The sequence below is a fragment of the Leptosomus discolor genome, chromosome 6 (genome assembly GCF_034619465.1).
Source record: "Leptosomus discolor isolate bLepDis1 chromosome 6, bLepDis1.hap2, whole genome shotgun sequence".
NCBI classification, from domain to species: Eukaryota; Metazoa; Chordata; class Aves; order Leptosomiformes; family Leptosomidae; genus Leptosomus; species Leptosomus discolor.
This window is the reverse complement of record NC_141396.1, coordinates 29,217,809-29,244,767: the sequence shown is the minus strand read 5'-3', so window position 1 is coordinate 29,244,767 and position 26,959 is coordinate 29,217,809. Positions and strand designations below refer to the sequence as shown.

The 26,959-nt window shown below is 37.9% G+C and overlaps 1 protein-coding gene across 1 annotated transcript in view; it reads right to left on the bottom strand.

The window, feature by feature from the left end:
• The window catches only part of SH2D4B (SH2 domain containing 4B), a 63,162-nt gene that overhangs the window by 3,687 nt on the left and 32,516 nt on the right, over positions 1–26,959 (bottom strand). Inside the window, exon 6 of the mRNA XM_086466983.1 lies at positions 23,622–23,749. Coding sequence (XP_086323109.1) covers positions 23,622–23,749 — 128 coding nt within the window. The remainder of the gene's footprint in view (positions 1–23,621; positions 23,750–26,959) is intronic.

Below are 26,959 nucleotides of genomic sequence, written 5' to 3'. Positions count from 1 at the left end.
GAGGAGTTATAGCTGTGGAGACAACGTTTATGATCCTTACTTCTGAAGGATAGCTATAAGAGTTTTGGTGAAGTCTGGTGGGATACACTTTTTAATTATCTGATTAAGAATTGCTTTTTCACATCCTTACTGCTTTTTCAAATGAAGTAGATAAATACAACTGGCCTATCAGACCAGTGAATTCTGTACAAGTGATTATTTAGCAGACTAGCACGATTCGGTGTTGCAATTTGAATTTGCAATACATTGCTGATATTTGCAATTGTATTGCAGTGCTTCTGACTGTGTTTCCTTACAACTGTTTTTATAGGTCCTAAAGAAGGAACATAAAGCAAGTGCCAGGAGAAAAAGCATTTGTCTGCTTTTGCACATCCATGTACACACACATCCACAGATGCATGTAGATAAACTGCAGCACAAAGAAATCAAATCCTGCAACTAAGAGAGCTGCTAACAGGGGTGGATATATTAGATTACTTATTCACAGGCTTGCATTTCTAGGGAACATTAATCATAGAGGAAGAAAAGAAACAAAGATCGTAGTCCTTTCCTTCTGGGACCTTTGAGGCCTAATAGCAGAGTAATAATCTCTGGTTAAAAACTGTAGCCATGAGCTAAACAGAGTACCAACACACAGAAAAGATTAAATATTGTATTTGTTGACCAGAAGCGAGCTTGTCTTTACAACTTATAATGAACAATAATGAGTTATGCACCTTGCTCTGGGACAATAGATGACAAAATTAGTTGGGGCCTCTTGCAGCACATAAGTGTCATGCTGTGGTCATTTTCTCTGTGAGCCCACTTACCTCTTTGGACAAACTCCATCAGGGAACAAACTCTCTCCCCATATCCTGGTCACCAAGCAGTTGTTTTCTAGGTAGATTCATTCCTTTGCTGTATGACAAACGTATTTGTCAAGGCAAAAGAAGGATCACAAATTCAGATTTTCAGAGTAAGCAAGGGAAAAACTTTAACGTGGGTAGAGCTTTCAAGAACTTTCCCTTTTTATTATTCTGTGTTGGAGAAATCTTCATCTCTTTCTCTCCTCCTAATTCTGGGATATAACACTGAAGTTGCTGGTACTTCTGCTTGCAGACAGGGTGTAACAGATAAATCCTATTCAGATCACACCCCATGTAAATGTTGTGATCAGAATTGCACCCAGCATTGAACCAGGTCTTACCATTGTAACGGGTCTGCGTGGCAAGGTTTTGGTAGCGGGGGGGGTGGGAGGGTGGCTTCTGTATGAAGCTGCTAGAAGTTTCCCCTGTGTCGGATATAGCCAACACCAGCCGGCTTTAAGACAGACCCACCGCTGGCCAAGGCCGAGCCAATCAGCGACAGCGTTTTTCGCCTCTGTGATAACGTATTCAAGAGAGTGAAAAAGTTGTTGCGCAGCAGTAGTTGCTGCGAGTGAGAGGAGTGAGAATATGTGAGAGAAACATCCTGCAGACATCAAGGTCAGTGAAGAAGTGGGGGAGGAGATGCTCCAGGCGGTGGAGCAGCAATTCCCCTGTGGCGAAGACCATGGTGAGGCAGGCTGTCCCTCTGCAGCCCATGGGCAGTGGAGCACATGACTGCCTACACCCCGTGGAGGGCCCTCACGCCGGAGTAGGTGGATACCTGAAGGAAGCTGTGACCCCGTGGGAAGCCTGCACAGGAGCAGGCTCCTGGCAGGACCTATGGCCCGTGGAGAGAGAGAAGCCCACGCTGGAGCAGGTTTGCTGCTAGAGACCCCGTGAGGGGGGCTCACGTTGGAGCAGTCGGTTCCTGAAGGACTGCACACCATGAAGGAGACCCGCGCTGGAGCAGTTCACGAAGGACTGAACCTGTGGGAAGACTCACGTTGGAGAAGTCATGGAGGACTTTCTCCCGTGAGGGGGACCCCACATTGGAGCAGGGGAAACGTGAGAGGAGTCCTCCCCTGAGGAGGAAGAAGTGGCAGAAAACAACAGTGTGATGAACTGACCCCAACCCCCATTCCCTGATTTCCCCCTGTGCTGCTGGAGGAAGGAGGGAGGAAAATCGGTATCAAAGTTATGCCCGGGAAAGGAGGTGGGGGGGGGAAGGTGTTTTAAGATTTGGTTTTACTTCTAATTACTCCTCTCTGAGCTAATTGGCAATAAATTACGTTTCCCTTCAGTTGAGTCTGTTTTGGCCATGATGGTAAATGCTGAGTGATCTCCCTGTCCTTATCTCAAACCCACAAGCCTGTTGTTATGGTTTTTTTTTCCTCTCCTCTCTCCTGTCCATTTAAGGAGGGGGAGTGATAGAGTGGCTTTGGTGGGCACCTGGCATTTCAGCCAGGGTCAACCCACCACAACCATCCACCTAGAAAGCCTGGTTCCGATTTCTCTGGTAGGCCTAGAAGACAGTAAGCTCATGTCTCAATTATCTGTGAAATACTAGATGATCACTTAATCAGGAACAGATGTTGAACTAGGCCATCCTGAATGTGAACGTGGCACAAGTGTCAATAATATTTGAACATGTTCCAAAGTTACTCTCTATGAAGCTAAACTTTCTCAAAACAATACATGTAATATTTAATGGAACTGCTCGACATCACAAAATCCTACACATGTCCTAGTGAGAGCTCCATGTAGTCCAAGTACTGAAAAGCCACATTATTTTAGTGTAATAATAACCATAGCCCAGGGATTACCAATTTGTATGAAAAAGGGCCTACCTGAAAGATCAAAGTTTGGGATGCTTTAATTAAACCCACAAGGAAAATTACGCCTCTGGGAGACAAAGGAAAGGACTGAGGAGATCTGGGCCCTAAGCAAGCACCGTGTGATTTTAGGAAAGACAGAAAATCATCTCCTTCTTTCATTTTTTGTCTACTTTGAGACAATTAATTTCTTTTACAGTTTTACTTGGTGTAATAACGAACACAAGGTCTAGGTTTCAGCGTGGCTCAGAGGTCCCTACTGAAACATCCTCAGTACTAAGAAGAAACGTATGCATATATACTCTGCTGAATGACATACAGTTCTTTTTTCTGGAGGATACTACATCATATTTGCACCAGACATGCAAAACAGGCAGTGAACATACAAACATATGCATCTGTTTAGAAACAGCATGTGACTGCTCAGCCAACAGTGCCAATTGCTGCACTTTGCCAAATTAAAACCAGTTTTTGGAAGTATTCCAAGATGAATTGTTAAAAATTCTTGAACTCTGTTCAAATGGAAAGGCAGTACTAATATGAGTCCATATGATACAGCATATTATGTGAAGTTGTATCACTAGATCCCAATACCAGGCACCATAAGCCAAGAATTACACAAAAATTGATTCTGAAATCACACTATTTGATAATCCAGTCTTCTCTTAAATTTGCTCTAATTTAAATATACAATGAAAGGCTTTATTAGTGATTATGATGCCTACTTCCTTGACAAATCTCTGCTAGAAATACATGTAGATGAGCCACACAAACAAGCTCAAAGCATTCGGTGATACAGGAAAGGATGAACAGCTCCATCACCAGCAAATACTACATTAATTCCGACAATCAATATTTTACTCTTATTCTAGACTGAAACCATGCTGGTAAGTTTTGGGATAGGAACTGGGTGCTGCTACAACTACGCCTTCTCTAAGCAGTCTCAGGACTATTATGCAGTCCTGCTAGGGAATGAGGTAGCCTAGACAATTTATCACCTATAAAAATAGAGTGTTTGTAAAGAAACAAGAGTTTTCAAAAAAGAGAGTTTGTATTATATGGTGAACATCGTTCTTCGGATATTTCTAGGGTTTGAATGACCATCACTGTCAGGCATATAATAGGAAATTCATTTTTTAAACTAATTGATGATTCATCATTAAAATAATTGATGCTAAACAATCTGTTCACCTGCTTTCAACTCCCAGCAGTGGAGCTAAACCACTGCAGGCTTCCACATGATGTCACCTTCTTTGGCAGACTTTATATTTGTTCTGGGCACTCTATATATCGAGTAGGTGAGAAATGCTACACTGCTTACGGCCAAGTTCTTTTTTATTTTAATTCTCTTTTCTGCTAAAGGTGGTCTAATAAATTATCAGCTAGCTGCTTTCTTCCCTTTTTCTCTCATGATTCTGTTAACAGCTCATGAGAAACCATCTCTCACCACCACCTCCTCCCTCTCTCTGCCTCCCAGTTATTTCACTTTTCTCTGTTTAAATTCTTCACTGGGTGGTGATAGCAGCAATGAAAGTCTCCCTCCACCCTTTAAAAAACATTACGCTGTTCTCAAGACAACCAGAAAAAGAGTGACACTGCCCACTCCTGAGATGGCTGTAGAGAAATACACAACATTTGTGAAACTGGAAATATTATCTGGAAAAGAAACCAGTGATGCTTTGAAAGCTCATTTTCCCCTTTCTCTAATTCTTGCTAATCTCTTAAAAAAAAAAAAAAAGCAACATCTTCACTTGGTATAAAGCAACACCATGTCAAAAGTAGCAATCCTTTCACATAAGCACAACTTTGCAAATCAATCATTTAAATAAATATCTCACAATTAATCAATCTATCATCAATATCATAATTTTAACTTGTCATATGTCCAAATACACAATAGCGTATTTGGACAGCATTTAGCTACCCAACTGAAACTCGCATCTTTTACCTGTCATGCAAAATAATTTCTCTCAGACTATACAAACTGCTGTTGTCTATAACAAACAGTAAAAGAGCAGTAAGGTTTTGCCTGGGAGAGGATCAAAGGTGTAACTAACTCTTCCTGAAAGCGTGGAAACCCTATCAGCTGCCTTGAGTTTTAGCCCCCTGCTCCTCAAATTCATTGCATGCATCTATCGCCTTACATCTGTCCACTTTAAACGTTCCAGTTTTGCAATGCTTATATGTATTAACATTTTGGATTCTTAGCAATAGAGTAACATTTTGGAAGACATTTACTTCAAATCACAGGACATTCATCATCAATCGACATGTTCCTATTAACAGCTTCATTTTTAAAAACAGTGCCTGTAATGACAATTTGTAGGTGATAGATAAGTCTTAAAATTTTTGTTATAATTATGTTCTTTTTAGTGCCACTAATCTTCTTAAAAAGGAAAAAGAACATCCTAACATTTAACGTATATTAAGCTCGTGTGGAAACTAGAGAGTCCATTACGAATTTAGTGGGCACAGCTAAGAAATCTTGATGCTGCCTTCCAAGTTTACAGCAGCCTCAATAGCAGAAAATGCTGTTCTGAAATACGCAATGACACTTCAGCTTCCCACTCTTCTCTCAGCATTATCTTACATGCATCTTTGAGTGAAATTCAGGAGATGAAATACATAAATATTTGCTAAGACACTGCCATAACAAGCATGGATCCAAACTAGAAAAGCTGATAAATTTTGACAACGAAGCAAGACTATATACTAGAAGCCTAAATTTTTTTTTAATTATTATATAAAGTTACATCATGTCGATTGTTGTAATCTACCAGTGGTCTAATGTACAACGTGTAATAACAATAACAATGTATAATTTGGCCTTTAATGATCAATATATTTTAATATGCATATGTGCATTTATATGTGCCAAGAGGTCAACTAAGATTAGAGGGACAGCAGGTACAAACACAGCCCAGAAGTGTTCCATTTACCCTTCTACAACAGAAGATATTTGCTCAGCTCATGTTTTCTCTTTTCATATTTTCTCATTAACTTGATCTCAAACACTCTTGTCACAAAGAAAAAGTGTCACAAATACCAGCATGAATAAATATTAATGAGAGCATTCATGCCAAAAGTACTTTCATGACCATTATGAAAAGCCTTCTATTTCATGCAAAATTGATTTGTTGAACAATTATGAATATTCACAGGTAATCAATGCCAAGAAAAGAGACTCATCCTGTTTATACAACTTAAGACATCTAACCAGGGAAGTGTGTGATTTAGGTCACCAACCAAAATTAGGAGCAGGATCCAAAACACAGAGAAGTCAATACCACTATCTCTTTTGTTTTCTACGGGATTAGGTCAAAGCCCATATGAATACAAATATTCCTGGCAATCATTACATGAATAATTCACATGCTAAAGGTCATACAGACACATTACACCCAGATCAAGTCTAAACAATAAATAAATGGGTCAACACAAGGAATTATGAGGAATTAGCAGATAACTCCTGGATAATATAAAGGACTATATTTGCCCAATTATACAGGCAAATCTAAAAAGTAATGCGAAAGACAGTGATAAAATGGCACAAGGGTTAGAAGGACCAGTTTGCTAAGCACCAGCCAATCCTTTCCATTTTTTGGAACTGAAAAACTGAGCTAGACAGACATACTACTATAATTATACCATTTGGGATAAAATGTTTTCCAAAGGGAAATTAGCAAATTTTCTAAAAACTTCCAAAAAATTTCCTTTCTCTGAGACTTAATTTGAGAGTCAAAACTTGGATTACGCCTCACCTTGCAAAAAAAAAGCTGAAAAATTTCAGAACAAACCACTATAAAAGCCTAAGAATAAATTTGTATAGAATAGATTTTTAGGGTCTTGGGTATTTTTAAATCAACACAGAAATTTTCGGTTCAAGGAGAGGAAAATATGTCACAGGTTTTTCTGCCTACATCATTATAATAATGTAGTTGGAAGTAAAGACCCAACCTACTTGGGACCAAAATATGAATAGAGACAATCAGTTTTGAAAGAAATAATCAGGAAAGTAAACAGAAATTCAGAAAGGATTAATCCAACTGCAGCCCACTGTGGTTTAGGAAGAGCTGACAGCCTTTGTTATCATGCCAGCGTTAACACAAACCACTGCCAGGAAATGCAAGAATAGCTTGTAAGAACACTAGTCTACGAGCCTAAGGGAAAGGGTCATAGATTTCAGAGCCCACAGCAAAGGAAGATAGGGATGAGGAACAAACACAAGCTGAGGTGAAAACTGAAGCTGGGGAACTAAGGTTTAGAATAAATCTAACCTTTTTTAGATGCCATAATAATGTGGGACAGCAAATGGTTGAAACAAATGTTACGAATGCATGATACTAGCAACCAGCTCTGGTCTAGGAGAAGGTGAAAAACCCAGCTCCTTCAACCACTCAGAAAGATCAAAGCATAGAAGCAGGGAAGATGAAGTGATTGCTTGCCTGCAGTGCAAGAACTAGAGCAGCTATAGTTTATGCTCTAAAGGAAAAGCAGTCTCTATATCACTCAAAGCAATAGTTTCCTCAGTTTGGCTTTTTCAATTCTCTCCCACAGATGCAACTCTGTATGGAGATTCTTAAGCTGACCAAACATACTTATGGTTGTTCATTGGGAAGGACACAATTAATCTACAAAACTACGATGTCTAGACTGAATACTTTATGTTATCCTTGAGACTACCGATGTCAGTTATAATGTAAAGAACACTTATCAGTTATGGTGGTTTATGGACTGATCTGCAACTGAAACAGCCAAAGATAATGCACGTTTCTAGGTCATACTTGTAATTTTGCCAGCATTTACAGCAGGAGCGGCATGCACAATTAAATACATGCACAAATATTTGCAGCAATAGGATCTTACAGTGTACCACTTTATTAGAAAGCTTTCATCTTCTCCTTTGCCTTCCTTTTAGTCACAATACTTTTTGGGACAGTGCAACAGAACAAATAGTGAAAGAAGAGATCAATGGTATTCTGTGAGAAAAGCTATGGCTGAGAGATAACAATAGCTCTGCCTCTGCTCTTTCAGAATAGAAGCAATAAAGACTGAAAAGCAAAACAAGGGTGTAAATCAAAGACAGCTGGTAATAGAAACAAAGCTGTTGAAGCTATTCACCATCTGCAGTTAATGCAGGATAAACTCACATGGGACTAGATCTTCAAAACAGTTCTGTTCCCATTTAGGCATCAAAATAAATGGCCAGGTTTTTTGGGGAAAAAAACCAAACCAAAACAGTACATTGATTTTTTTTTTTTTTGTCCCCGAAACCCAGCCACAAGTGTCATGGCAAGAGCCCAAGAGCCAAGGGGTGCTGAGTTCCTAGGAAATGCTTTTCCTACTTACAGCTAATGAAAACACAACTGTTTCATGTTGTGCTGCATGTTGGTAGTCTGATTTAAGTCCTAGTAAATAGCACAGTATCTATGAATGTTACTAAGTAAGGGGCTATAGGCGTCTATGCTGATAATAGAGAAAACATGTGCAATAGGTCACAAAAGAGGAAAAACTAAAATATAAGTAAATAAACTAAAACCTTCCTGTCTGTATAGAACTCCAATGTGACGTAAAGCTGGGACGTATCTAGAAATCAACAGGTAAAATGCACATTTGAAATACACTGGCCATGTCACAGACAGGTTCTCAGAGACCAGTACTGGGCTGGCCTCCTGTCTGAGCTACAGAGGCAAAGTGAAGTGACACTGGTTAGGGAGCATCTGGAGAAACCTTTCTTCATTCCACATTCACCACTTTTTCTTCTGCAGAAGCTCAGGAGCAATGCATGCAATAGCATACCTAAGACAGAGATAAATCTGTGCTGTTGAAAGGTGAACAGGAGTCTATTCATTACCCATTCTTCACCATTCCCCTCCTTTGTAACCACCATGGCGCACTGAAGGTATACGCAGAATTGGCAAACAACACACCTGTGAACCTCAGCTACCCCCGCAGTGGGCCTAGCTCAGTGTGGGAAGTATGCTCTGGGCTACGTAGACATGTATAGAAAGCCAAGGCCCACCGGAATAATGTTTTTCTGATGCCAAGAGATCCCTTCGGGTGAGGATGAGGCATACTGACAATGCACCATGCCGTAAACACGCTCTCCTTGAAGACTATGTGGTGCATAGGACTATCTTGATCCTGTATACACAGAAGAAATTCACCAAGGAAAAGTATCATATGTAAAAATATATAGGCCTGTTTTGCTGGGGTTTTATTTTGTTGTTATTAGTTTTGTTTTGTTTTAATAATACGGACTCATCTCTCTTCTGTCAGGATAAAGCAGTTCTCAGAATAAAGAAAACTCAGACCTCAGAATTTCTTAATTCCCTATTGCTGACGTTCCTTAAAGCAATTAAAAACCTACTGAAATTCTGAAGGAAATAGGTGCCTTACTCCCCTGGGAATCATTGAAAATCCTATCTAAATGAGTAATGCAGTTATAATGGGTATTTTTCTTCAGGTTTACAGAAAATCAGGTGCTACATCCATTGTTGCCAGTGTGGCTCACAGTTAATTCCCTATGCGCTCTGCAGAAAATATACCCCTTAATTGTCTCCTTTAAAGTTCATTCTATATCAAATACTGTAAAAACCCTTTATACTAACCGTCAAACTATTTACACCATATTCACTAACAAGCAGTGCAGCACATAAAGGATAGGCGTTTCCATTACTTGTCTAAATACACCACTGGTATAATAGAGCTATAAATTTTTTCTGTTAATGTCTCCTCAAAGCATAGGGTTGGTTTCTCTTTCCTTCCGTTCAGATCAGCCTTAGAATGCATTAGCCAGGAAGAAAACAAAGATTTTAAACTCTCTTTTCTCTTTGTGCATTATTGATTGTCACCTATCAGAGGAGAAAAGGTAGCACAAAAGACCTTTAACCTTTTATCTCATATAAATATTTATTGATTTTTTTCTTTAGAGATGAGCTCTTCTGACCTGAAGTCCCTGCCTCAAACCTCTGCTATTACCCTTTAATTTTTGTGAGTTTTCTCATCTGAATAGCTTCTGAAAAGACGCTCATTTAAAAAAATGCAAGAGGTAACCATTCTATTTACAGTGGTTTCTCAAACTTCATTCTCTGTGCAGTTTACCATGTATGATCACAGAACTGACAGAAATTTAGGGGCAAGAATGTTTAATATCGTATTATTTCGACTGACTGAAGTTGGAAGCCTCTATGTTCTAAAAAAGTCAATGGAAGACCAACAACAGGGAGGTTGCAAGCACCTAAAGGATGCCTTACATAAACAGTACAAATATTCTTGGTAATGATGTTTTTTTCTTTTCTGATAGGATGACTGAAAATTAGAAAGTGTGGTTTGGGTTTTTTTTTTTTAAAAAATTAATCAGTAAATACCTTCAGGACAATATAAGCATCCTAGATGCTGTTATAGATAGTTGACATTTCCTGCAAATAGCATGGAAAATAAGCATATTCATATGGATTTATGCAACTCCAAATAAGAAACAAATCTGCTTTGAGAAAATATCACTACATTAATCCAAATAGGGAACTTTGTTACAAATATCGTTCCTGTAGGATGCGTTCACCTCCTTACAGTACAGATGGCATTGAATTTTTATTTCTATCATGTGTGTAAAAGATAGCCAACAATACAGAGTCTGTCAATAAGCCTTTGTCCATGATGTGACATGATGTCCATGATGTGACACATGCAAAATAGGTATTAAGACTTCACTGTATCTCCTGAAACATTAAAATTTTCTTTATCACTAAAGCACTCAAACAACTAACTAGAGCAGCCTGACAGGGCTAGAAATAGTACAGAGGTGTAACACAAAAACACTATAGAGCAAAGAAGCTGATATAGGCTCTGATCCTGGTCCAGCAAAGAGAAATACATCCATTCTGGTACAATAATCACCGATACTGTGTTTTGTGTTAAAACTGAAAAGTGTGGTAGTTTTTTAGAAGGTTAGTGGCCAGTATCCACCATCCTTTCTCCAGGCAGCAAAATATTTTTATTCATCCAGTCCTGGTCTTGCAAGCAACAGAGGAAAAAGAAAGGGAAATTCTAGCTTGTGGGCATCGCTTGCAAGCACTCCTTATCCACTCCACTTGGTTACATTACTCACCTTGTTACTTATTTAAATCCTCAAATTTTGCTGCATTTGAAAATGAGATAGAAAACCTTCTGGTATGCAAACGCTATCTAAATCAAGGAAAAATATGAGAAAGCTGATCTGTGAGAGGAGAGGATGAGAGAACAAAAGCCCTCCCGGGATCTATTTATGTTCTCATAACTTGAGCCATTGTAAGTCCTTGTTCCTCCTAAATACTTCTGAAGGCAGCATGGACATGAAGAAACATGGAAGACTGAGCTTCTACCAAACCAATCGCATAAAACAAAATAAAACTTACAGTGAGATTTTTATTTGCTTTAGATTTCTGTAAAAAGGCAAAGTAGAAGAGTTAGTTAAAGGTAATCACTTTGTATCCCCTTCCTAGCTTTGTATAACCCATTCTGAGGCAACACTGCCAGGTCACACTCCAGGGGGAACACGTGGACCAAAGACAAGAATAGTGCATGGAATAGCACTACTATGAAATACCCTTGGCTGGGATGACACTCCTGCAGAGACATGGTTTCAAAGAGCCCATTGATGGCTGATGGAGAGTTGGGAGGTACAGTTCTGAACACACAGAAACTGAGAAAAGTTTGTGAGGTTGGGGGAATTCTTTCTTGAATCAAAGGCACCTTTAAAAAAGAATTTAAGGAAATATTGATATAAAAGCAGAAGTTATTTGCAAGTCAAAATCGTCAGTCGCTGAACATTTTAAATGCTGAAGGCATTAGACTCAGAATTGAGTGCAAGTTCTCTGATTTGCCATGGAAGCTGCATTTGGAACTTAAAACTCTACACACCTGCTTCATTTAGTGCGTGTAAATGTTACCATTTCCCACTTTCTGCAAGTGGAAGACGAGTATGAAAAATTGCAGGCATTAAAACTACTGTCAGTCTCAGAGAACGCTTTTGAAAAAAACATGTTTCATGAGATTTTTATCAGCTTGCTGCTTCTCCCTTCACTCAAGTGTACACGTACATTTAACCACCAAGATTTTCTTTGAAAACCAGTGCCAGAAGAAACACTTGTACTTGCAAGTCAACAGGTGCTTAATCTCAACAAGAAAGACAAGTCAAGCACAAAACTTCTACCTAGAAGCATGAACTATGCGATCCTTCAAAACAGTATACATATTTTACTAGCTCCAAAATAAGCATTAGTGACTGGAGCGTCAGTATTTTACAACATATTGTAATTACAAAACATGTAATTCCATCACTTTTTCAAAAATTAAATCCTAAAAATATACAATATATTTACTTTAGCAACAGGTTCTGCTTCTATACTACACATTTTAAAATATTAAAGTTTCTTAAGGAGTGAGATGCTTCTTTCTATTTTGAAATAATTTTGACATAAGAAAATCACAATATGCTAAAACCAATTATATATGGTTTCACTTACAGTCTAACAATTTTGATATGTAAATTATTTTCGATGCTTTCGAATTGTGAATACATGGGTGCTTGGGCAAAAAATCATTGGAAGGGATCTTTAGAGGTCATCTAGCTCAAGCCCCCCGCAGTGAGCAGGGACATCTTTAGCTAGAGCAGGTTGCTCAGAGCCCCGTCCAACACAACCTTGAATGTTTCCAGGGACGGGGCTTCTACTACCCACTCAACACAGTTCCAGTGTTTCACCACTCTCATTGTAAAAAAATTTCTTCTGTGTATTTAACCTAAACCTGCCCTCTTTCAGTTTAAAACCGTTATTCCTTGTCCTATTGCAACAGGCCCTGCTAAAAAGTTTGTCCCCAGTAGAAAAAGCCTGCAATTTTTAATGGTTAACACTCAGAGAAAATCAGCTGTGCTGCTTTCTCAAACTCACCCCTAGGAAAACAAAACAAAAACAAAAACAAAAAAACAAACAAAAAAGGAGTCATTCTCAGGCATTCATTCCTTCTCCACATTGTCATAAAGCTCGTTATATAAAAGCAGTATAATTTTTTCATTATAAAAACAAAGTACATTTAAGAATATCTTCAATACATACTTAAGCTTTTCACAATTTTGGTGAATTAAGATAAAGCCAAACACTTCAACTTTGGACTTAGAAACTGAACTTACTGTCTTTATTAGAGGGCTGACATACTTTATTTAGGTGCAGGAAAGCAACCAAAAATATAGATTACCACTTCAGGCAAACAGGAAATAATCCTATTTAGAATAAAACTTAAAAAAATAAATGAGATGTACTGAATGAAAGCACATTTTAAGAACATCTGAAGAACAATGATTATACTAGTGGAATAAAAATGAAGACAACTGGATTGGCTTTAGACTAGCAGATGTCACTGATACTTCTATGGACCCAAACAGTTTTCTCTATGCTACATCTCTACAGCAGAAATAATACTGAATAAATACTAAATTGTTTTCCATAAGGCAATTAATTTGCAGTTCTACCTAAAACAAGCTTCACTATTGCTGCTGTGAAACAGAGAAGTAAGATTTTGACATGAGTAAGGACTATTAGATATTCAAAATCTGTTTCTATGTAAACTAAAACCCAAATCTTTCCAAATACATCCATACTTAGTAAGTTTTATGCAAATTTCTGTGAACAAACATCTTGAATACTGTAATATAAAATGCATGGTTGTGTGGGAAAGGTGTTTGTAATTCTACCGGTTAACAACAGAGAGGTGATATCTAGGTTGATCATGGTTTTGAGCATTAAGAATATTCAGAAGCTTCTTCAGGAGTCTTCCTGGCATACTGCTAGTTTAAATGGCTTTATTTTATGCTAGTGTTGATTTGTCATTCAGTACACTGGGAATGCATCATGAATAAAACTTCATTAATTTAGTGGTCTCACTGTAAGAGCATTTGCCCAATGAATGGACACTGAAACGTCTAGAAGTTAATTGAGTTACATCGTAGTAAACAAAATATCACATTACAGCCTTTGACAAGCTGCTAATTCACTAGAGTTGCTAATGTTTTTCGCTGGCCTTTTCATATTGATACTGAGTTGTACTGATGTACCTGTGCTATTTTAATTTTAATTTGCTTTTTATCTGAGTACATGGAAGTTAGATTTTGATTCTTTATTGCATGCAACAGGACTCATTAGACCTCTAGTTCAACCTCTAGCTCCATAAAGCAACGAGAGTTTACTTTTTGATTCTGGGGTCCGTTCTACCTCAGCCCTAGGAAGGCAGCTCAAGGCTCATTTGGGTGGGTGGGGACCAGAATGGCATTGCCACTAGCGTGCAGTAAGCTCCAGCTTCTCTCTTCCCACGGTATGTTTCCTTGTGCCTTATGACATAGCTGAGAGCTGTGGTACACTCCTAGCACGAAACTATTAATTTCAGGAAGAAGCTAGATTGTTGTTATACATTCGGCCCACGTTTTATAGCTAATTTGACACACTATGATGAATACACTGAGTAGGTATCAGTTGGTAATGACAATTATACAGCACAATTGGCTCTGTAATCACCACAACAATTTGTGACTATAAGTTATAAAAACTTCTCAGGAGGCTTTAATGATAATGTTCTTGATTGTGAATTAGACAGAAAAAGAGCAGTTGCTCGGTTCGTTTTTAAATAATTAAAAACCCCTCGGTTATTAACAAATATACAGCACACAGTCAAAAATAACCAACCAACCCTTCTTTTTATAATGAAATTAATAGAATCAGAAAGTAGGAAAACTCTACCTGTACATAAATACATACATGTTCTCATGATGGTCTTTAAAAGCACGTATATTTTACAGCTTACCTAGAACACTATAATCTCATAGATGTTGAAGAATCTGTCAAGATACATTTTCCATAAACCTAAGTAACAACTGAATAGTAAATCACAGGGTCAGTGGACCTCACTCAATAGGAGAAAAATAAAAGTCACAGTTAACATGGAGCCTTGGAATTCAAATTTCACAGCTGGTGTTACAACAGATAACTAAGCAGAAAATATACTGTTCTTTGGGTTTTATGCCTTTTTCATAGTTGAATGAAAATGCTTTTGCCTCAAATATATTCCATTTGTGTAAGGTCTAAGAATGCACACATTTTTTAGGTACATTAGCAGTCAAATCTGAAATCTATTTACATCTGTGAGAATCTTCCAGATGACATCACTGAGCTTAGAAGAAATTTTTCTACAAGTTTTTTAATCAAGTAATCATTAGAACTTTTATTGCTAAAAGGGATACAAATTTATATATCTGGAGTAATTTGCCATATTCAAATTAATATAGCAGTTCCAGACAGATTTCTACAAAGGAGTTTGATTGTGGTGTTTTCTGTAAGTGCTTAAGAGACTGTTATTCTTTATCCAGCTCAAAGAAAAATAAATCTAGGGATAATACTGATAACCAATTTTTCTTCTCACACACTTGGCTAAATCTGGGAACTTTAAACTAACTTTGTTAATTACAGTGCTTTCTAGCTGCTTGCAACATTCTTGCATATTGATTTAGTGTACTGTTCCTCAGGGGAAAAAGTTACCTTTAATCACTCAATAAAGCGAACCAGACACCAAAGCACTGTTGAAAGTCAAATGAGAATAACATTGGGATAGTAAAAACTTCACACCTAATGAGCATCAGTATAATAAACATGTGCAGCTCTTTATGATGATCCAGTTCTCAGTTAAGCCACTGAAAGCCAGCCACTAAATGGCCTCATTTCCTACCAGCACTGGAATTAAGGTAAGTGAGCTAGCAGCTAGACTCAAATTCACAGCAGGATAATCTGAATTAGGTGTCTGAAGCCACTACTTAGTAAGCAGAAATTACTCCAATGGAGGGATCAACTTCATCCAAGATTCTGAAAAAGTTACAAACAGAAGCAAACAGATTTTGAAACTTAATTTCTAATACAAAGTTTGGAATTAAGAGTCTTTCATTTATGCTAAATTGCATCAATGGAATTATTCCAGTTTACATGACAAGAGGATCTGGACACAGACAGCAAGTATGCAGAATCAGTTGTTGCTACCTCCATCTCAGCTCTCAGCATCCGTCCTCACCCTGTAAACAGCAGCATGGTTAAGAGAGAAAAAGGAGAGAGAGCTCTGTCACATGACTAATGAACTTTATTGTATTTTGGATTGAAAAAACTATAAACGTTTGCAGCTCACTTCAAGTACAAAAGATTCTTTTTATCAAGCATACTGAAATTAATTTACAATAGCCACCTGAACTCATGAAAGATCCATGCTGCGTTTAATTGTGAGAAGCAGGGGCAACAGCAGTGGCAGAATGTTCCATGGAACTATATATACTTTAGATCCGAGTCCTCCCTATCATGGATTAAGAATTATTGTGTATTATATTACAGATGCTAATCTTGGATAGAGAGGTAGGGTATGATCCAGTCAGAGCCGATGCTAACCAGCGTGCTAATCTGCATAACTCTTTTGGAGCTTTACCTCTTAAAAAGATTCACGAGTTTGTGATTTGACAGTCTCATTCACTGAAAGACCAGGAGAAGGAAGAAGAATTGGCCTTTCTGAAATCCAAGAGGGAAGAAAGGCAGCTGTCATTCCCTTAACTTTTGCAGGGGAGGGGCAAATTTATGTTTCCCACACTCCATGCCTCCATGCCAGTGTCATATGGTGAAGTTGCACATACAGGTTAGTTGCCTACAGAGCCGCAGAAGTCTTTTCCTTTTGTTTTTGTACCATCTCCTACTGTTTATCTCCTGTGATGAATGCAGTTTAACTGTCACCATCTGCTCCTAACTGGGTGAACTGGAGTTAAGCTAAACCAGCAACATAATTTTGCAGAGTCACATGCTTTTCCCTGCTGCATGACTACACACATTACCTGCTGATACCCTGTTTGAGAGCTGTGTTTGCTTAGCAGAAAAATAGCATTATTTCAAAGGAGCTGTCGAACTAATGACTTGTAATCTTTTGCCTTGAGGCTGGATCAATAGGACTGCGGTTTCAATACTTTGCGTAGCAGTACAGAAGGACCAGCAACAAGGCCATCTGCTGGGAAACCAGTAAAATTTTCTGACCTTGGGTCTGGAAGTATTTGCTGTGCATTAAACAGAAAACACTGCAGATAAAATAATAAATGGTCTAGCATAAGCTGAAGAAAATATATGGAAGCCTATAAAATAGAAAGCATGTTATTGTAAGTGCGCAGGCAAAGGGACAAGAGCTGGAGGCATGGCTGATAAACAGTTAGATATGGACTAACAATAAGCAAGGTATCAGCAATTCATCCAAGACTAACAAGGTTCTACACAGGACACCCGTGGTATGCTACAGGGGGTGATCAGGAAACATCCAGGTACGGCATTTAAAGATACACAGTATAAGCTGAATGTCTTGTGCTGGTAGCAACTGACATCTAAATGGACCTTGTGCATGGATGAACTAACTAACCAAGTAACAGACATACAATTGACACTGAAAGGAGAAAGCATGATCCCGCATTTAAGGAACAGAGTACAAGATATGAAAAAGGCTACTATAGCTCCGATTCAGGCTGCTAGACAGTTGAACGAGGCCGCCTGCATTCTCTTTGGTCATCATAATTTCTTCCAGTCTTAGCATAAACAACCTCTGTAGATGTCAGGGCTTTTTACTTGAATCTAACATTCCTTATTTTCTTTAAAATGGGTCAGTTTTAAGTCTTTGTATATGATTTCTTCCAAATAACTCATGCTCTTTTATCACTCTTTTTTCCACAAATGATTCTTCATTTCCAAACACTAACAGCAGAGCTTTCCGTTCAGGAAGACCTCTCCTTTTTGTTGTATGTAATGTGATAAAGAAAGCCCGACTGAAGGAGCTGCAGTAATAGAGAAATGTACTCATACAGAGTCCAGTTCAATAAGGGGACAGAACAGAGAACTGTAATGTAAAATTACAGGTAAATACATTAAGCTAGCACAATGGCTTACTAAATCAAACCATAATTGCTCACTGTGTCATGTCTTAATAGTAGCACATGAAGAAGAAAATCTTAAAAATGTTTTAAATAAAGGGGGCAAGAAGTCTTCAGAACGTGAAGCAATTTGATTTTCAATAGCAAAATATTTTTTCATGAAAAGATTAGTAAATTCATGTGGAAGTAAACTCTATGAAGAAACTGGTGCATATTTTCCACAAATACAAAGAATTATCTGGCACAAACTCAAACTTGAAAGGACTTTTTTTTTTTTTTTTTTTAAACCTTTCACTAGCAGTGCACTGTATGGCGCTGCACCTGGCCTGTTCGTATTCATGAAACCATTTACACTTCATCAAACTTGTTTCCCCTTTCTGGTCACATGCTCTTTATTATCTCTCATTTTTAGTGTCTACAACACCTGCTCAGAAAAATTGCTGCCTTCTATCTTTAGAACATGCCTAATCTTTAGAATATAGCTTCCAGTTAAAAAGCAGCCAAGAAGGACAATGTATTGTAAAAGAATAAGAAAGCTCATTTCACACTAGCAATTAGCCTATATACATTAATTATTCAATTGCCTCATTCTACAATTTCCCTGCTGTTCTTTTGTGCTTCCTTTCTCCTTGCAGCATGTTACAGCTCACATTACCTCACTTTGATACTTTGCTCCATTCCAAGGGGAGCCATGAGTCTACAACATTTATTTTGTTTGCTAATAACCTTTCTGTGTAGACGCTTTGGAACTGTAATGGCACTAGAAAAACAATTGCAAAGCCTTCAAAAGAACTGACAGACTGAAACAATCGTTATGACCTAAGTGGAATGACTTAGTATATGAAGGATCATCTTACTTCTCAGAAAACAGGGAAACACTTCTCATTTCTTAAGGAAGAAGCTGAGAACTGAATTAGAGCTGATGAAGTATTTGGGTTTTGTCATGTGTTATGGGTGTGACTTGACTTGAGGCATCCATAATCAAGTAGCAGAATCTACTGTAGGATCTAAACACTTAACTCCAAATACTGTACTACCTTTGAGAAATGTTTCGGAACATCCAGTAGATGTTCAATAGGAGTGTTCTGAAAATACAAAAAATAGTGTTCCATCTCACAGTGAATAAACAGATGACATATTGAGGTGCTGGAGAGAGTGCAGAGAAGGGCAACAAAGATGGTGAAAGGCCTGGAGAATAAGTCTTATGAAGAGCAGCTGAGGGAACTGGGGCTATCTAGTCTTAAGAAAGGGAGGCTGAGGGGAGACCTTGTCCCTCTCTACAGCTACCTGAGAGGACACTGTAGAGAGGCAGGTGCTGGTCTCTTCTCATAGGTGATTAATGACAGAACAAGAGGGAACAGACTCAAGCTGCACCAGGGAAGGTTTAGGCTAGACATTAGGAAAATTTTTTCACTGAAAGGGTTGTCAGGCATTGGAATAGGCTGCCCAGGGAGGTGGCTGAGTTCCCACCCCTTAATGTGTTTAAAGGTCGTTTAGATGTGATGCTTGGAGATACGGTTTAGGGGTGTACTTGGTAGAGTAGCGTTGATGGTTGGACTTGATGATCTCAAAGGTCTTTTCCAACCTCAATGACTCTATGATTCTATGAGCATGGCTCTAACAGTTATGTGCAAATCCACACATATAGAGAACATACATCAAACTGCAAGGAGAAACTGCTTCATGTATAGTGCCTATATAAAACCTGTATGTATGGGGTTTAAACATCACTGCTTTATAATTATAATTATTTCAAATAAAAGATAAATTACAGTATTGTTACTATTTAAAGGCCACAGTGCAAAACCACAGTGAGCCTATCATCAGTCTTTCAAATGCTAGACACAGATTTTCCAGCCTGACTTCTCTTTCAGTGTTTAGCACCCCCTGCACATGATACAACAGAGGTCTCTCATTCACCCTGCATAACCATTGTGATGTGGCTATCATTCATCTCCGTGTCTGATTCAAGAGCGATGAAAAGCATAGGACTAAGCAGCTTCAGAAACTAATGTGTTCAGTTTAACCATAAAATAGAGACAACAGAGGTGACAGCAGTGCATGCCTCCCCACTCAGGCCTAGCAGTATGCCTCAACCCCTTTGCTAACATAGGATTATGTGATGAGAGCACAATTTGGCGTCCAAACTTCTTCCATATCTGTTCTTCCCACCAAGATTCCCAGCAAAGGTAACGCTTATTCCTAACAGCGTTTTTGGAGAAATCCACACAGATTAGGAATGATGACTAATGCTAAATGGCTGTGGCATTACTTGTTTTACACAATCAACCAGGTGGCAATAGCTATCAGCCTGTGTTGACGTGGGTATATCTGCGCAGGAGTCGCAAGCCACAAAATCTACAGATAATCAAACTGCTGATCACAACTGTGTCAGCCCTCTCTTTGAGAACAGACTGGCAGAGTAGAAAACAGAAATCTACCTTTTTGATAAAGAGAGTAAGACAGTCTCTTCTAAATGAAGAAGTCTTTTTTTTTAATCTTTCCCAGAGAACTGTTCAAAATAAATTTTGATATTCTGTAAGTCTCTTTTAATCTCACACTTTCCTTTATCATTTACTTGCATAAATTAGAGACTCAGAGCTGTCCTGCAAATGTGTGCAAGATAACAGGTACATTGTAACTGATAACTTTTATTTTAGCTTTTCTTATTTGAATCAGGAATTCTCTGATTCCATTCCAGGATGTTTTAGATACCAAGTTTTGCATATAGCTATTTTTTGGATGTGTCTTTCAAGGCCTGTGGAAGACAGTGAAAAAGCTCTCAATGAATTCAGGAGATTTGTAACAAGATCTTTTATCTTTTTCCAAACAAAGTACCTCATCAACAACAATTCTAGAACAGAAAAAAAACCCAAACAAACATCCCAGACCCCTGGAGCTCAATTTCCTTAAGCAGAAAAACTGTGTACTTTCTCAAGTAAAAGTAAAAGCTAGATAACGATAAAGCAGTGAATTAGAAAACTGATCAAGAAGTCTGTGCTTCTGCTGGATTTACAACACTTGCATTACATCTTTTTTAACATGCGTTTATTGAATGATTGGAAGGTTCTTCTTCAAGAGAAGAAAGAAAAGTGTGCTTTCATGCTGAAAGCAGCAAACTGTATTCACTGTTAGATGTTTTTCAAACCAAACCACTGCCGTTTCTGTGTCTCTTAGAAAACATTACAATACAAGCTATATTTTATAAGGTATATTTCCCACAGTTCAGCCATACCAATATGCCCAGTATTGCAGCTGCTGTTCAAGGACTCAAAATTAGTAGATTTTTCAGAAATATTAAGTCTTAAATCCTTTACTGAGAGCACCTGATTTGCAGAACAATTGTCACTATTTAGGTCTGCTAGATTTTTGTCTTGAAAACAAGTTTCTTCCTGAAAACAATATTAGCCATCTGAAATTAAACCTTGATCTATAAACATTTGCAACATGATCCTGTTAAACTGAAAATTGTCTTTCCTCGCTCCCCTGACCTCAGGGATTACTGAATTTCTGCTTCTCTCAGCATTTTCCAATCTGTCCTTCCGCTTGTTCTGATCAGCTTCTTCACAGCTTGCCACTCCCTTAAACCGTAACTGCACTGCCACCCTGGCTTCCCTTGATAAAATAGTTCTCCACAATAGGAACCACGCTACTGCAATTACATTTTAAAGGTACAGCCTTCAGGGCAACTACCTCCTGTTTCCAGATCTGTGATATCAGCCTCTGAACTTTCAGGCTGAAGGCAAGTAGAGATCTGATAGTGCTACAGTAGATGCTTAGCAAACATCCATACAGCCACCTCACAGACAGGCGATGAATAAATTCCTCATCTTGTCATACCATATTATACTCACTATACATCTGAGAGATCCCTTTTAAATCGTGGATAAAAACCATCAACAATCATAAAACATTGGTATTAACTAAAGCTGGGGACATATTTAGAGATTAGCCCGCCCTGCAAACGGCACCACTCTCCTACGTTCTGAATGGAAAATAACAAAATGCAGAATAGAATATGTGAGAGTGAAAAGTCTAACATCTGTGAGAGGGAAAAGTCTAACACCTTAAGCAAAAAAATAATTTTAAAATATCAAAAATAACAGCTGATAAGCCAGTGGGAATAGAAAAAAAACAATGCTGAAACAGATTTCAAGCAAAAGAGAAAGGTTAAAGGACAAATGAAAGACAGAGCAAACAAAGGGAAAGATTATGTTTGGGACATCAGCACCGTTTTGTTAAATACTTGTGGGAGGAAGAGGCCTCTAGTTTTGGTGCCACATGGAATTCTATTGCCAGTGTCTCATGCCTGCAGTAAACTGAAAATTACAATTTGCTAGCGCCTGTGACAGAGTTTGGCAAAACTCTTCAACATACAGGGAAGGCTGGTAACTTCCTCTTTACTTGGCATGGGTTGCACAGAAGTTTGAAAAGAAAATTCCAGTTCAGAGCTAAACTTGGCCAGAACAATAAGTGTGTCCTTTCTTTCTAGCCCTTTTGAGAGACAGGCCTTCCATCCTAAACACCAGATTACTTCTCAGCTTTCAAAGTGCACCAGCAACTGAGACCTTGGCAAAGCATGTTCTGAATTCAGCCACTGAAGTCAGTACAAAGACTGCATAGGTATTCACTCAAGCCCAGATGCCGCCTTCATTTAAGGTACGAATTATGTTCATAACTACTCATGTCTGTTCATATGAATGAGAACTTCCCACAATCAGGGAAAACATTTACCATTGGACAGAAAGATCATGGTTGAAAACACTTTCGAAAAACATCCACAGATGAAATTTTAATCAGTTTGTCTCTCAGAAAGAAACCACACCAAATGTCTTTTGTAAGAAAACCAAAACCCTGTCTGCATCATTGTTCATAAGAAACGGAAGTATGTAGCATGTACAAGCTGTTCATGACTGACTTCAGTGTCTTTGGCTAATTAAGCCGATGAAAATAGCAGCTTGCTGATGTCTTTTAACACATAAAGATTTGTGTATTATAAAAAGAAATCTGAAAATATATGATATACTAAACTTGTTCAGAAATCTTCCTTGCCTAATTCAGTTTAGAACACCCACACATCTTCATCTTATGCTTAGAGAATCATGAAAACAGGATCAGGGTCAACTTAGTGCTTTGAACAAAAAACCATCAGACTCACCAAAAGCAGCAATGAAAAAATATTGAGATTAACTTTAAAGACTTTCCAGTCCCTCACTTATGTCAGCTATTAAGCCAGAATTATATTTTTCCTGTTAAGTATAACAAATATAAAGATCATTGCTAGTACCTACGAAAATAAGACATCTTATCTGTGAATTTGATATCAGATTCAGCTGCATAGCAAATGCTATACAGAGCAAAAGCCTCAGAGACGCTAGAACTCTAGCAGATATGACAGCAAATTATGGATCTGAACAGGAATTGTCTTTCCCATTTCATGAAAACTGCCTAAAATCATATACTCCCTAGTCTTTCCGAGAAAAATGAAGATCTTTCAATAATTTTTGTTTGCAAAAGAAAGCAAGAAAGAAAAAATGCTACCCCAATTTAGAATGTATAACAGGGATTAAACAGACCAGAGTTCAACTCCTTCTTGCAAATCAGGTGAAGCAAAAACTTGAATATCAGTCATCCACATACCACATCACTACGGTATTTGGCAGTTTATTTTGGGTCCTCCTCACCCTGTCTTGGTCTCATTCCTCCTGCTTGGCTTGCTTTTATTACAGCAAGTTTATATTGGCCAAAACATTCCTGAACAAAACTTTGGTGATATGAGTCACAAATTAGTCTTCTTAATCAGAAAAAAGAAAACAGGAAAATCTTATATTGATAATAGGAGTGATGAAAAAATCTTGTTTTAACAGGCACTATGTTTCACAATACCAGTAGATGTTCCTTTTTGTGATGAAAGCTGGCAAGATTTATTTTCTGAGTGTACACTTAGAGCTTTATTATGTAAGACATGAAGGTTCACTGTATTACCATGAAACCATTGAGCAACCCTGTTGGTGTTCCTCTCAAACCCAGCACGTCGAGGGATCTGCTCTTCTTTGAACCAGCGAACGATGACATCTCGGGAAAAGGGTCTAGAAGGACGTTCCCAGATGTTACTGCATCAAAAGGCAAGTAATAACAGAAGAGTGTCATATGGAGAATTAGCAGTGTATGAAAGCAAGGGACAATATAAATATTAATCTCTTTTTTTACATATTAACAAAACATACAGCTACAAAATGGTCAGTATAACTGCTATTCACAGGATAGCTCATGGAACAATTTTAACCTTTTTAAAATTTATTAAAATGACTTTGAGTAATTTTTATGGAAACCAGAATATTTTGATTTTAAATTTGCAATGGAACATTAAACATTCTCTTAAGCACAGAACTTAAATTGAAAAACAATTTACCACAAAAGATGCAATGGACATTTCAGTCACCTTTCCTTTTCCACCTCATTTTTATTTCAATGTACATACTGACAAGCAAAGTTTACTTTTTGCTTAGAGTATACTCCTTTTCACTAAATCAGAATCAGTTTTAATAGGTTGTGTATCCAAACCGCTGAGCATAATAGAGGGAAAGTTTTGTTTAAACTGTTGTGTTCCCTTTGCCTTCTCCACTTGTGAGCCTACCTTTCTGTTTCTACGACTTTCTATGAGTTTTAGATTATTTTAGCTAGTAGGAGGCAAATCACGTAAAATGTATGAAAAATCCATCCAGCTACCCCAAATAAGGACTAAGGTATATTATATCAATGCAAGTATGACTGCATTCCAGTTAAGCACACAGTCTCGTTTACCCTGATAACAGTAGTAAAAGGGAGGTTTTACACGCAATGGATTTCTGTATAGTTTGAAATCCTATGGGTTTCTGGGTGCTCAGCTGTTAGCACAAATTACCAAATCTTCATCACTGTTCTTTGTCAGATAAACAGGACAAAGACTAATGGGGGTATGTCTACCTGTACTATAATTTCACTTTCATCTGGTGAGACACACACTTCACGGTGCCCAGTAGAATAGCTGGGCACATACCTGTAAGCTTTCCTACTCCACCTGTCAAGGAGCTGCTGGTTAATGTTTTGTATTTCTAGACAATGCAACAGAGATCTATTACTAATATTAGAATGGCAGCTCAGAAGTCACCAAACGGCGTTAAACTAATTTGCGAGATAATGAAGAACCCTCAAAACCAATCAAGGTTCTGCAATTCATGACAGCAAGGTACTCTTTAAAAAGGAATAAAAGCAAAAAGATAGATACTTCCTGCTTGATGATATGCAACTCAGTCCTCCTTTCAGCGTGTCTTACTGTTGCTAAAACTAGTGATTGTATCTGTTGACATCAAGCAATGAAGCTCACAGTGAATGTAGCAGTTATTGCTAAATTACACAAACACATGTGAGTAGATCTGACCAATATTCATCAGAAAATTTGAAGATACAACCATGAGTGAGGGGAGAGAGTGAGAATTCAGTTATAGACACACATTAAAAAAACCCCTCCATATGTGTTTCTTATTTCTGTTTTTGAATATTTTCTATAAAGAAACGAGAAACCATTTAAATTCCAGGGCCCTACAATCCATCCTCATTTCTTAATTCATTGCTCTCTAATTCAGTTTAGTCTTGAAAAACTTGTCAAATCCATAATTTTTTCTGCCCTTGGCCAAATCTCAAAATTGTGTGTCAATTTCTATATAGCTACTGTGGTCGAGCTTGCCCAGAAGGGGCAGGAAGAAAGAAATACAACCTCAAAAGTAGAAAAATAAAAACAAAAACCAAACATAAAAAACACCAGACAAAACAACCCCAAACCAACACAATAGGCAAAAGGATAAAAGTGAATAAGCAGGCCAAAGAGTTTCATTGGGAAGATAACACTTGGCAAAATAAGATAGACAGTAGGAAAAAAATTGAATGGAAGCTTTCTAAACTATATAGAAGTTATAAGAAAGAGAGATCTCAAGTAAAAATAAAATACTATTTTCATGTGAAAATTTAAAAGAAAAGGCAAGGTAAAACTTACAGGAGCTATGTTTTGTGCTGAAAAACTTGTAACACTGTACCCACATTCCCTTGAGGCAAAAAAATCTGTCTCACACTAGTGGTGAATAACAACATCCTGTGCATCTCCTCCTTGACCTCCCAGGTCACTGGCAAAGTAAATTTTAGATACACATCTGCTCCTGCTTCACCATACCAGTGTTAGGTGTGGGAAGTTGAATTATATACATTTACGTATATTCACTATTAAAGCACGTGTTTAAAGCAACTTTCATTTTTCTTGATACCTTCACAATTAAGGTCATGGACAGAAAAGAGGAGCCTTATGAGATAAGAAAAATAACTACTGCCTGTTTTTTGTAGTATAGACGTAGCTTAGAAACAGATAAATAGGATTGAACATGAGCTGGATAATGATCAGAATATTTTTCAGCTTTTTTCCAGGCCCTTTTTGAAAAGGAACACATCTAGTGCCACCAAATTCTTTAGTAAATAACCTCACCTCAGAAGCTCAGAATTCAGGTCAAAGTTATGGACCATCTTTTTCAAAATCTGCCACTTCTAGTAGTGTTTTTGTTACTTGAAGTCTTACTTCAAATTACTTGAATTTGAAGAAGACTTTAAGTAGTTTAGAAAAATAATGAGATAATTCCTTTGACAAGTTGATTTCATGGTAACTTTAAAGATCCTACTCTGTCTGAGAGTGAAATTCTGATTCTTCCTCAAACTGGGAGTTTTGGCTGCTGTTACTAGAGGGTTTGTGTGTCTTGACACAGTAGAGCAAAGAACTTGTCAAAGCAGACCACATTTCCAGACAATGAGGAACTGATTCTCTCTGGTCCTACACTGACTGGTAAAGCAGAACAATGTAATGGGACTTTTTCCTTTCTAAGCCTGGATATTGGTCATAGAGATTTTTTTTTTTTTTTTCAGCATTTAATGCTACCATCCTTCTAGTACTCACATTGCCTTTATCACCGCATGAAACTGAATTAATGGTGTAAGAAAAAAACCAGGAAAATAGTAGAGTGACTAGTCAACTTTCTAGCGCCCATCTGTCAGTTTGGATTCTTTCCCTCCTCTGCAATTCATGGCGCTCTCTAAATAGTCAGATGAAAGATTAATAAACACCAAAGACACATAATTTTGCCTGAAAAAAACCTTCAAACCACTGAAACGTAGGATTATGACAACTTTCTGTAAAATGTTTCAAAGAGCTGTTAAGCAGCAAGCAGTTTTAGGCTTGAGGCTTAAGGCTTGCCTAAGAATTTGACCATTTGACTTTTCCGTATCGCAGCCTTGCATACTAATCT